The 14051-nt window shown below is 32.2% G+C and overlaps 2 protein-coding genes across 2 annotated transcripts; both read left to right on the plus strand.

The window, feature by feature from the left end:
- Positions 1-402: 402 nt before the first annotated feature.
- LOC105789381 (UDP-arabinopyranose mutase 1) lies at positions 403-2981 on the plus strand. The gene is made up of 3 exons (XM_012616757.2): positions 403-830; positions 1903-2322; positions 2410-2981. The coding sequence occupies exons 1-3, from the start codon at positions 489-491 to the stop codon at positions 2740-2742; spliced, it is 1095 nt and encodes a 364-aa protein (XP_012472211.1). The 5' UTR covers positions 403-488; the 3' UTR covers positions 2743-2981.
- A 3029-nt stretch (positions 2982-6010) lies between these two features.
- On the plus strand, positions 6011-7260 carry LOC105770595 (MYB-like transcription factor EOBI). The gene is made up of 3 exons (XM_012591872.2): positions 6011-6141; positions 6230-6359; positions 6788-7260. Exons 1-3 carry the CDS (start codon positions 6012-6014, stop codon positions 7155-7157), a joined length of 630 nt encoding a protein of 209 aa, XP_012447326.1. The 5' UTR covers position 6011; the 3' UTR covers positions 7158-7260.
- The last annotated feature ends 6791 nt before the right edge of the window (positions 7261-14051 follow it).

Genomic DNA, 14051 nt, shown 5'->3' on the forward strand with positions numbered 1-14051 from the left:
AAAATTCGTGAGATTTAAAGTTATTTCATAAAAAAAAACTGAAGAGTAGAATAGAAAGGGAAGAGAACTTTCAATATTGGAATAGGCAATCTGAGCACAGAAAGCAATACAATAACGATCTTAATAGCACAATGAATTTAAATGAAAACTTTTGAATTATTCAATGATATCATTTTGTAACTTTTTAAAATTAAATAACTAAAACATAAACTTACTATTAATTTAGCGACCTTAGATGCAATTTACCCTTAAAAAAAGGTTGAAATGGCCTTAAGCCTAAGATTCAGGCTTTTTGCCTCTTTGAAGAAGTCAAATCACATTCAAGCACGTCTCTTCACACGTGCCACCACATTCATTTCGCACGTGCCATCCTTCTCCCCTTCCATATATACTCGCATAAATTCACAAAATCTCCCTCTCTCCCAATCCCTCAAAAAGAAAAAAAGAAAAGAAAAAACCCTTTCTTTTTGTTGTTTTTTAATCCAAAAATGGCTGAACCAGCAACAGCAACCCAAGCAGCAGCACCAGCAGTACCTCAACTAAAAGATGAACTCGATATTGTTATACCAACTATAAGAAACTTAGATTTTCTTGAGATGTGGAGACCATTTTTTCAACCTTACCATCTCATCATTGTTCAAGATGGTGATCCTTCAAAGACTATCAAAGTCCCTGATGGTTTTGATTATGAACTTTATAATAGGAATGATATTAACAGGATTTTGGGTCCTAAAGCTTCTTGCATTTCATTCAAGGATTCCGCTTGTCGTTGCTTTGGTTATATGGTGTCTAAGAAGAAGTATATTTTCACCATTGATGATGACTGTTTTGTAAGTTTTCTTCTTCTTTTTTATTATCTTATTTTGATGTTTTGGATTCTGGGTTTTTGGTATTTTAGTCTAATTCTTGATCTTTTGATGTTTTGGTTTCTGGGTTTTTGTTGTTTTGGTCAAAAGATGAATTTTTTTTCATTGTTTTGATTGGATATTTTCAATTGAAATTGATTATTTTGAGAGGAATGTGCACAGTATGGATAGTCTTAGCTCTATTGGTATTAGGAATGACCCATAGGGAGGAAGCTAGTAGCTTATTTTCGGGGTATTAGGAATGACCCATATTGTGCACAATATGGATAGCCTTTGTATATGCTTATTGTTTTAAATTCTAATGAGATTAAACTGAATTTTTTTTCAACTTTGGGATCTGAGTGTATTTTTACCATGAAACTAAGAGAAATGATAATTTGTCGTTTTGGAGCCAGTGTCCCTGTCTGCCTCCTTCACTGTCCCTGCCGAGAATGTGGATTTGAAATGCTACTTCTTATGGGGAATTACGAGTAGTTTAAATTTTGTATAAAAAATATGAAACGATTTGATAAGTAATAACCTTCTCAATAATTTCATAACTTGAATTGATTTATGCATTTTTTTTTCTATAGCATGATGCTGCATTATGGAATGTCTATTGTGATTTCATCTATTTTCATTTGACTAAAGAAGGTAAAATTACCATGGAAGCCCTTGTATTAAGAGTTGGATTGCATTTCTATTACAAATTCCATCCATTTCTAGGGCTAAAAATTGGTCTCTATATGACAATACATGTCATTGTTTGGTTATTCCATCAATTACGTTAATTTGCTCTTTGATCTAATGTATAAGGATTAATTTGCTTATTTTCTAAGTAGAGGGTGTAAAATGCAATCTAACTCTTAATACAGCGCCTCTATGATACTTTTACCATTAAAAACTTAAGTTATTTTTCACATGGAATGGTCATTTAGCAGCTTAGCACATGCTCTATCATATGAAAATATACCTTTCAAATTTCTAAAGAATTGATTTGCGGTGTGATCTACAACTCTCAGATTCTAAAAATTCTGTATATTGTTTATGATTTTAGGTTGCTAAGGACCCATCTGGTAAAGCAATCAATGCACTTGAGCAACACATCAAGAACCTATTGTCCCCATCCACACCCTTCTTCTTCAACACCTTATACGATCCCTTCAGAGACGGTGCTGATTTCGTTCGTGGCTACCCTTTCAGTCTCCGCGAGGGTGTTCCCACTGCCGTCTCTCATGGCCTATGGCTAAACATCCCAGATTACGACGCACCAACTCAACTTGTCAAGCCTCTCGAGAGGAACACTAGGTTTGTTGACGCGGTCTTGACAATTCCAAAGGGTACTTTGTTCCCTATGTGCGGTATGAACTTGGCATTTGACCGTGAGCTCATTGGCCCTGCAATGTACTTTGGACTCATGGGAGACGGTCAACCTATTGGTCGTTACGATGACATGTGGGCTGGTTGGTGCACCAAGGTATATCATCAAAACCCAAACCGTTCTATAAATTTTCAAATTTCATTACAAGCTAACCGGCTAACCTCCATTCGACGATTTGTGTAGGTGATATGTGACCATTTAGGACTCGGGGTCAAAACCGGGCTACCGTATATCTACCATAGCAAAGCAAGTAACCCATTTGTGAACTTAAGGAAGGAATACAAGGGTATTTTCTGGCAAGAAGAGATTATTCCATTTTTTCAACAAACTGTACTTCCAAAAGACTGCACCACTGTCCAAAAATGTTACATTGAATTGGCTAAACAGGTCAAAGAAAAGCTAAGCAAAGTTGACCCATATTTTGACAAGTTGGCTGAGGCTATGGTCACATGGATTGAAGCTTGGGATGAGCTTAACCCAACTGGTTCTTCAGTAACAAATGGCAAAGCAAAATAAAAAAGAGAAAAACAGGGGATCTTCATTAGCCACAATTGCTATTGTTGAGTTATTTATTTATTGTACCTTTACTTATGTTATAATGTTTTTTTTTTTTTACAGATTTTTGAAGGACATTGATGTAATTTTATTGTTTTTATGTTCCATGAAGTTTACAGCATTAAAAACTTCATTATCTTTATTTTGTTTTATAATATTAATAAAATGAATTCCTTTTTGGAATTTTGATTCGAAGAAAATGCTTTTACTTTACAATTGTTTTTACATTAGAGTTTAATTTTTTTATTTAAATTAGCCTCTGAATTTGATAATTACTTTTCCATTGGGGATTGAAGTAGACATCTCTTCTCACATTGTAGTTGATTTTTTTTCGAAATTAGTCCTTGAATTTACCAACTCTTCTCACATTAAAACCTTGAACTTCTTTTTGATCCAATTTTTTTTCAAAAAAATATCAAGGATTAAGACAAAAAAGCTTCAAGTTCCAATATGAGAATAATTGTAAAGTTTAAAGGCTAACTTGGACAAAAAAAATTCAAGCTCTAATGTGAGAATAATGATCAAGTTTAGGTATTAAATTGGACAAAAAAAAAAATTCAAAACCCAATGATTGTCAAGTTCAAGCCCTAAATATTGCATTAACCTTTTAATATTTCAAATCCAAATAACTTAACGATTCTTTAATTTAATTTATTAGAATTTGATAAGTTAGTCCAAGCTATTACTAAACATATATACTTAAACGGTTAATTTTATTAATTTTCTTAATCCCTCATTTTGCTAATTATTTACATATAAACTATTGATTTCTAAATCAACAGTTTAATGAAAGTGGTTCCCAGTATTGTTTAATTGAATAAAATTTTCAATTTTGAAAAATTAAAATGAATAAAATAATTTGTAATTTCTGTAAAAGGATAGAATTCATATAGGAAGAATTTGAAATAACTTTGATTAAGAATACATCTAAGCTTGAGACTAATTTATCATTTAAACCCTTTTTCCTATATGATGTAACCTTCATTATTATAAAATTAATTTCACATCTTATTACGTACCTACGAATTGTTTCTTTTATCTTACAATTTTGATAACCAAAGTTATCATCTAATCCATGGTCCACCATTTTCCTTAATATTAATCTTGTCTCATATATATACTTTTATTTTCAGGAATTTAGTTTCTCCCTTTTTAAATTTCAAAATTTAGGTCCAACTATTAATATTGATTTTTTGTTAAAATTATTATAGTGACATTTTGAAATAAAAAAAAATACTCAAAAGGAAAGTTTAACATAAAACCCTTGATCAGTGTCTTCAAATTAGAATGGTGCCAAAGGTAGGCAGGAGCCTTCATCTCAAAAACAATAAAATTATTATTTTGGAATGGTGTGCAATGATGAAATCTAATTTTTAACTTAAAAAATTGTAATTCAAAACGGAAGCTTTCTATAAATTTGAACAAAGGGGATGCACAAAATACCAACTGTTTTTATGCCTAACTTTGAATGGAATAAACTCAAAAAGAGATGATAAGATCTAAACAAAATCTTATCGATAATTACATCAATTACGAAATTTAACGATATCAATGGACCATGTAATCACATTTCGTTATTAAATAAATGTAAATTTTATTATTAACAAAAAGTGGATCAAATTACTTATAATAATTTATAATTAATCAAAATAACTCATTACAAGAAATCTGGAATTAAACTCAAAACCTTCTGTTTAACCTTGGTAGTATTAATCAAATGCTTTCTATTATCAGACATCAATACCTATAAATAGGCATTCTTCATTTAAAAAATGGACTTAATCCAATTAGTTATGGACCTAACATTCCAAATATGTTAAAAAAATATAGTATATGGTCATAAAAAGACCAAATGTAGCATTGATGAGTCACCAAAAAATCGTACCTTATCATATATTCAAATGCTCCATTACTCGAAATGGCATCCTAGAAAACCTTGATTAGCAATAAACAATTTCTAAAGCATGCAATTTAGAACTGTTTTAGGGCAACAAGTGTTCCTTACGGATTGCATACAAAAACAAACAAAATTTAGCATCCCCCACTCATTCCAAAGGTTATTATTATGCTTATTCCCAAACATTAATCCTCCGCCTTTTGAGGATTGAAAGATTGAAAAATATTCCAAAAAATTATAAAATAAACTAATCCCCAAATTCTAAATTGTGGTTTTATTTCTTTTCATATGAGTATAGTATCACGATTCTTAGTCTTTCTTTTTTGATACAATGTCTAAAACTACTCATAAATAAGAAGATAATACGCTACATCCTCTTGCATCGATCAACTAAATTATAATTAATTAATTAATTATATTTATTTTTTATGATTAAAAATAATATAATTTGAATTATATTTTAAAATCACTGTTAAGAGATTTAAATTACTCTTCTCAATAAAATTTTCCTCGATATAATCATTCTATCATGTTATTACATTCATAGTAATCATTTTTATTTTTCATTTTACATCATCATTGTGATTATAATATAATCATTTAAAAAAATGATTATTAAAATAAAATGTTTGAGAATGATGATTTTGAGTTTCCGCATTTAATTTATTGATTAAAGGTATTCACTCTATCGATTTTGAATAATAAAAATCAATTGAGTTTGAATCAAATTAGATTGGTCAAGGTACTAGTCTTGAGAATGGTATTATATCAATTGAATTAGAAATCAGAATGAATTAATTGGATTGATGGTTAAATCGAATATTTCTTTTCCATTTTTAATTTCTTTAATCGAACCGTTAGTATGGATCACAAAAATTATCTATTAGTGGTGCGTATGTGTATGGCAAAGATTTGTTCGTAGCGTGAGTTGTTCAAAAAAAAGGATGATTTATATTTGATGTACATATCAAATCATAACTTCATATGCTATCAATTAATTAGATAATGATACATTATTAATTTTTTTTAAAATAAATTCATTTAATTTTAACTTTTAGTGATATATTAACGTCTGATTCATTGATAATTTATACAATTATACACGACCAACACACTCAACAAAAACCTAATTTTTTAATTACTTGTAATGGATGGAGCTGGTAAGCACCTAGACATTTCGATTCAAAGATCTTGCTTTGGCGGTACTTAAAATCATCAATAAATTAAATAAAAAATAAAACATTTAAGAAAAACCATGGAATTGACATGATTGAGGGAACTATATATATAAGAGGGTAATGCTAACAAGTTATTCAAGTGGAAATAGTTGAAAATGATGGTTCGGGGAGCTCCAAAACAAGCATGGAGGAAAGGTCCATGGACTCATGAAGAAGATAAGCTCTTAGCTGAATATGTTACCTTCCATGGAGAAGGAAGATGGAGCTCAGTAGCTAGGTCTACAGGTATATTGTATATAAATTTTATTTACATACATATATATATATTTGAGATTATTTAGCTAATATAAATTGAATTATGGGGTTTATACAGGCTTGAATAGGAGTGGGAAGAGTTGCAGGCTTAGGTGGGTGAATTATTTAAGGCCAGGTCTTAAAAGAGGTCATATAACACCTCAAGAGGAAGGGATCATGGTTGAATTGCATGCCCTTTGGGGTAACAAGTAATACTTCTTCTTTTTGGTCCCTAAATTTCATAATGTTTTGATTGAGTCCTCAAAAGTATCATATCATATTAACGTTAGCTTGAATTTTGAGGACTTAATTAGAATGTTATGAAGTAACGGGGATCACCCTTTTATGTTGTTGTTTCTTGTTAATTTATTGGTCCTTAAATTTCATAATGTTCTGATTGAGTTCTCAATTCGTATTTTGAGGATTTAATTAAAATGTTCTGAAGTACAGAGATCAACCCCTTCTTCTTTTTTGTTATTGTTTGTTGTTGATTTATTGATCCTCATATTTTATAATGATATGATTCTCTGTTATATGAATGTTAGCTTAGAATTTGAGTAATTAATTAAAACGTTTTAAAGAATTGACAACCCATTTTTTGTTGTTGTTTTGTAATTGTATGTGAAATGAATTACAGGTGGTCTACAATTGCTAAATACTTGCCAGGGAGAACAGATAATGAGATAAAGAACTATTGGAGAACCCATTTTATGAAGAAGGAAAGGTCAGCTCAAAGGCAACAAAAAAGAAAAGCTCTAAAGCTGAAACAACAGCCACCACAGCCGAATAAAGAGGAGACGGCAGCAGTGGGAGATGGTGGCGGAGCGACGGATCACGAGGGACGAATGTGTGAAGAGGCTGCTACTTTGTTAGATGAGTATTTGATGAATGAAGGGTTATGGTGGAACCAGCAGCAGCAGGCTAATAATATTGCCATGCAAATGCAACAAGTAGCTTGTAATTGTTATGGAGGGGGTGTAATTAGTAATGGTGGGTGCATTTTCTAAGAATACTGTTGGGGATTGAATTTCCCAATTAAGATGAGTATAATATGTGTATGCATGCATGTATGGACTGTTTATAGTAATGATAATAAAGATGGGATGTCAAATTGTTGATTCCCTAAATAACAAAATAAACATCAGACATCACAATTTGATAAGCACAGAAAGATTTTGGACAAACACACATGTAAAATCTTGAAACATGACATCCCAATCATGTTAGAAGAAGTACACTCAATGATAGTAAATTTCAGTTCTCAAATATTTTCAAAATCTAATCATGCTTTGGTCCAAAAATGAAAAGATAGTCCACCAAGCCCAAATGAATCTTAATATGCAATAACGATTCGAGCCCAATTACCCGACCCGAATATATTAAAAAAAATATTAAAATGGCCCACGTCTATCAGCCCTGAAAATTACTCTATTCCATCTTCCTTTCAGGAAGTTGCAAGTAAAATGCAGATTTATTAAAGGTTTTGAAGCACTGTAAACAAAATTTATTTGTAATTTGATTATTAATAGGGAGAGTGATGCCCCTTTCAATTGATATTTTTTAAAGGTAAATATTCAATTTACCTAAACTTGCATTTCCATTCTATGATATTTTTTAAAGTACAAAAATTAAGTAAAGTCAAATAGATTCTCCACTTAATTCAATTCTTTTATATAATTAATTTAGGGTTAACTGATTTGTTAATATTAATTGCACTTTCAGAAAAAGGGTTCATTATTCTTGCATCAAATAAACTGATTTAACAACATTTTCATTATAATCAATTCAGTACACTAATTATGTTATTCTACGCACGAGTCATGGAATGTCTTCGTTAGCATCATATACACAATCAATGCATTCAATATAAATCTTATTTTTATTTGTATTTGTATATCAACCCCTTGAAGAATGCAAAAATACATGTGAGAAAAAGTGAAAGGGATGAGAATGAAGACTTGGGTAAATATTTCTTTCTCTTTTTATGAACCCTAAGATATCTTGGGATTATATATATATTTTCACATTACTCCATGTATCCTGTGAAATTTGATTCAAGGTTTTAAGCTTTATAGGCCATAAAATGTCCTTTTTTTAAGCAACATTGATGAAGAAATCACCCTAATCTACCAACAGAGTGGGGAGAGATCTAAAGTTTGAACGAGCTCTATGTTTTCAAGAGGCATAATAATGATAATATTAACAATTCTTTTCCGTGCAACATTCTCGAGAAAATAAGGAATAAAAAATTTAAAATGAAATATAATTTATTCCTTTGAGGTAAATATTTTTTATTTTTAAATAAAAATTAAAAAAAAAAAAAATGGTCCCCTCCTTAAAGAAGGTATGGACTTGTACGAGATAAATTATAAATTGGTATATTTTTGCTGGAATGGAGCATATGGCTTGTGGTGTCATGTGTCTCCCAATGATCTTTATCTTATAAAATTTATAAAATTATACCACTCTTTAAAATGGAAAGTTAAAATTGGTTTTGGGACCACTTTCATGAGAATATTATAAGCTTCACTGATTTAAATTAAATAATAAAGTATTTGTACTAATCTCTCATTAACCAAAAATAATTCATATTAATTAATTTCATTCTTCTACTATGGTTGGACCACAATAATATATTTTATCCTTCATAAATTAATATATATATATATATATATATATCCGAAAATCAATTGAAGTTTGTAAAAGAATATATCAAAGAAAATAACTTTTTATATGATGACCTTTTTTTTTCAAAGGCAACAAAAATAAATGCATATTTTAGCTAATAAATCAAATAAATTTAAATATATTGAAATCTTGTGTGTTGGCATGATGGTTAAGGTGTTCACCGTCGCAGGTGTAATCTAGGTTTGAGTTGTGCTAGTTGCATTATTATTAAGGTTTTGCCCTTCTATTGTAATTTACCAATTTTTTTTGAATATATTAGATTATTTATTTTCTTTTTTTATTTATTAGGATATTATTTTGGCAAAAGTTTAAAAATAGCTTTTAGTACATGCACTTTACCAATGATGGAGGAGATGCTCAAGATACAAAGGGTGTGTTTGGTAGCTACAAGGTAGAAAATATTAAGATAAATTTATTTTATTAGAAATATTATATTTAGAATAAACTACTTTTTAAAAAATAAATATTTAAATTATTATATTTAATTTTGATTTAAAATTATATAACATAATAATATCAATAAAATTAAAATTAAGAAATAAATAATTTAAAAATCTAGCATTTATTTTTATTACTTAATTTATCAAGTAATTTTCTAATATAAATTTAATATTAAAATTCATAATAAACAATACACCTTAGAATGAATTTACCTCTTATTTTGATATTAAATTAGAAATCTACAATAGTAATATTTTATTTTCGCTGCTTCAATTATTAACCATTTTTACACAAGTACGGTTGGCCCTTTTATAACAACTAAAATTAATGTAGAAGGGATTTTATGTTTTATTTTTACTCTTTTACTAAACTAGTATCTAAAAACTTATTGTCTCCAATTTAGTATGTTTGTATAATAATATTTTGGTAGAATTGGTTCTATTCCTAAATGAAATAAAAATTATAATTTTTTGTTAACATATTATCTCAATAAAATATTTAAATTTTACATAAAAACTATTAATAGTATTTTATTAAATAAAAAAATTATAAATTTTATTAAAGATATTATCTGTAACACCCCGAACCCGACCTAGACATTATGGTCGAATCTGGGAGTGTTACAATGAAGGGTTTTAAAACACATCCTTTACGTTAAAACTTTACGTATTATTTGTTACCAAAAAGAGTCCACATTTTCGGAAAAGCTCGTTTTATATTCCTTATTACAACCTTTATTGTTGTTCTTTAAAGTTAACTAAAACTTTGCAGCGAAAGTTTAAAAATCGTTTTAGTCGAAACCATGCTTGTGTTTTCAAAAAAAAATTGCTCACGTAAACCGAAATTTTGTCAAACCATCACAGGTTAGAAATTATAAACGCATCCAAACAAAAAATTCCAAACAAACAGTCCAAAAGTCCGGAGAGTCCAAAAATTACAAAACTCTCTCGAAAACTAGAAATTTAAGTACAGAGTCCAAAAGTCCAGAGAGTAGTATGGAGCCAAGCTGCTAGAAAATAGGCGAAAAGTTGTTGTACAGAACACTTCTTCCACATATAGGAATCCCATACCATATGTAGATACATAAATCAAATAACAGATAAACATAAATAACATGCCTCGCATGCTCGTGTACAAATATCCTACATGCTTATACAGTACAACCACACATAGATATCAGTTTTCCTACTCAAATAAGTCTATTAGATTTACCGATCTCATACAGTAGGGTTTGGTTAGTCCTTACTGACCATACGGAAGACCTACAATAGATTGGAACGACTCATGCGACCTTAGGGAAAAATTTTAGAATTTTGGGCCCACTTGCCCATATGGGCCCACACACCCAAATTAGCCTTGCCCATGTGACCCACACGCCCGTGTAGCATGCCCGTGTGGGCTCACACACCCAATTCGGCCTAGCCTGTGTGGCCCACACGGCTACACACTCGCCTGTCACACGGTCATGTGTCGCACACAACCGGGCACACGCCCGTGTGGCGTTGACATGCCCAATTTTCGGCTTTTGCTGAACTTCATTTTCTCGTATTTTTGTTACACACCTGGTTCAATTTTGATGCCACTGTAATCCCGAGAATGTTGAAACCTATAAATAGTAACCCAAACACCATTTTAGCATCCAATTTACGACTTCAGAACAAAAATTCAACAACACTCGCAAACTTATCGTCGACGATAACCACCGATATCACGGATTAAGCCATCGGAGCACAATTCTCTATTTCACAACCTACTTCTAAACGCAAAACCCATAATTAAAGGCTACAAAACAACATTTCTAGCATCCCAAAACTACTAAGACAAGTCGATTAAAGAACCCGAAAACTAAGTTGTAACAATTTAACGAATGATCTGCCAAAAAAATCAACAGAAGAACGAAGGAGGATTTTTGCAAAGAATGGAAAACGTCAAAAAAGGGAAAGAAAGAATGAACAGAGAGATAAAAAAAGGTTAAAAGAAAAAACAAAGGAAGGAATATATTATTTTTATTTTTGGGAAAAGAAGATAAAATTGAAATAAAATAAAAAATCAAATCCACAATATCTCAACTTCCCCCTATTATCCCACTAACTAATCACCCACTAACTCACGACTACTTCATAATTCTAACTCCACCCAGACTCTCTCAAACAACCGAAGCAAAAATTATCACCCACACTCACGCAAGGATTCGAACACAAGACCTCTAGCAAGCTAACTGCTTATCACTCGAACCAGCAGGCTCATTCTAATATAAGTTTACCAAAAGTATGACATAATCCCACCTAAGAAGGATAAGGCTAATACAAAAAATACTAGAATTTTCCAAACGTGGGACTTGAACCCAAGACCTAAAACACACACCCAGAACACTTAGCCACTGAATTAGAAACATATTTGTGCCACATTTCACAAAAAAATTTAAATAATCAGGGCGTTACAATTCTAACCCCTTAAAAGAAATTTTGGCCTCGAAATTTACCTGATTCGAAAAGATGAGGATATTGTTGACGCGTTGAGTGCCGTGATTCTGCCACAGAACCTTAACTAACGGAATGGACTTCTTCCTCAGAACTTTTACCTCTCAATCCAAAATATAAACTGGCTCCTCCTTAAAAGTCAAATCCGGTCTAACGTCAATCTCCTCAACAGAAACAACATGATATGGGTTAGATCGATACCGCTTCAACATTGAGATATGAAACACATCATAGATACGATCCAACTCTGGAGGTAGTTCTAATTGATAAGCAACCAGTCCCACACGCTTTAGAATCTGATATGACCCAATAAACCTAGGGTTCAACTTGCCCTTACGATCGAACCGTAGAATTTTCTTTTACGGAGATACCTTAAGAAATACAAAGTCACCCACAGAGTACTCGATATCCCTCCTTTTCAGATCTGTATAGGACTTCTTTCTATCAGAAGTCGCCTTAAGACGATCCCGAATCAATCTAACTTTATCTTCAGTCTCGAAAACCAACTCAGGACCTAAAACCCGTCGCTCACCCAACTCAGTCCAAGACAGTGGAGTGCGACACTTACAACCATACAGAGCCTCGTAAGGTGTCATCTAAATGCTATACTGAAAACTATTATTATAGGTGAACTTAGCTAATGAAAAAAAATCCTCTCAACTACCTCGAAAATCAATCACACAGCTCCAAAGCATATCCTCCAGTATTTGAATCACCCTCTCAGATTGACCATCGGTCTGAGGATATAACGCAGTACTGAAGCCCAATCTTGAACCTAAAGCTTCTTGCAGGTTCTTCCGGAACTGGAAAGTGAAACGAAGAATCCCATCAAAGATTATCAAAACCGGAACCCCGTGAAGTCTCACAATCTCATAAATGTATAGCTTCGTTAACTTCTGCAGTGAATAATCTGTCTGAACCGAAATGAAATGGGTGGACTTGGTTAACCGATCAACGATAACTCAAACAAAATCCTTCTTAGTAGGCGTTAAAGGTAACCCACCAACGAAGTCCATTGTTACACATTCTCATTTCCATAAAGAATCTTAATAGGTTAGAGCAAACTCAAAGGCAATTGGTGTTTAGCCTTAACTTGCTGGTAAGTCAGACAACGAGTAACAAAATCTGTTATCTCTCATTTCAAACCCGGTTACTAGTACAGTTTACGGAGACCCCGATGCATCTTATTCCCACCGGAATGCATAACATAAGGGATACTATGCGCTTCCTTTAGAATCGACTGTCTCAAATCAGAGTCGTTCGGTACACAAACCCGTCCTCGAAAACACAAAACTCCATCCTTATTTAGTTCAAAATCAGATGTACTGCCACTCTCAACCTGACGAAACCGCAGACTCAGAGACTCATCCCTTAATTACTTTTCTCGAATCTGCCCAATCTAAGTCGGCTTCACTTGTAACTCAGCTAACAGACTTCCATCATCAAACAAACTGAGAAGAGCGAACATAGCCCTAAAATCAAACATTTCTCTATGATTGAGAGCATTGGCCACCACATTGGCCTTACCGGGATGATATTGTATCGTACAGTCATAATCTTTGAGCAGTTCAATCCATTGACGCTGCTTAAGGTTCAACTCCTTTGAGTAAGGAGATACCTAAGGCTTTTGTGATCGGTGTAGATAATACACCTCTCACTATACATATAGTGCCTCCAGATCTTTAACGCAAACACCACGGTAGCTAACTTAAGATAATGCGTCGGATAATTCTCCTCGTATGACTTAAGCTGTCGGGACGCATAAGTCACAACCTTACTATGTTGCATCAGTACATATCCCAAACCGATGTGTGATGCATCACTATACACCACAAACTTCTTACCAGATTTAGGTTGTATCAGAACAAAAGCCTGAGTCAAAACAGACTTGAGGTTCTCGAAGCTCGATTGTTGCGTCTCAGTCCAGACAAAGGGAGCATTCTTGCGTAGAAGCTTAGTTAAAGGAATTGCAATCAATGAGAACCCTCAACAAACCTCTGATACTAACCCGCAAGATCCAGAAAACCGCGAATCTTAGAAACATTTGCCGGAACCATTATTTTTAAAAGGGATCGACTTAAATTTTGAAAAAAACAAAAATGGAGTTGCCACCAATCCTTTTTATTTAGGTGTGATCGGATCACCTCATAATTAAATCATTTTAATAAAAAAATTAAATTTACTAAAACGATAATTTTTGGTCTTATAAAATCCAGAAAACGAGTTCGGAAGTAGGTTACACACGAGGAAGGGTTAGCACCCTCGACACCCCAAAATTGGTACATTGTTGAT

The sequence above is a fragment of the Gossypium raimondii genome, chromosome 7 (assembly GCF_025698545.1).
Source record: "Gossypium raimondii isolate GPD5lz chromosome 7, ASM2569854v1, whole genome shotgun sequence".
Taxonomy (NCBI): Eukaryota; Viridiplantae; Streptophyta; class Magnoliopsida; order Malvales; family Malvaceae; genus Gossypium; species Gossypium raimondii.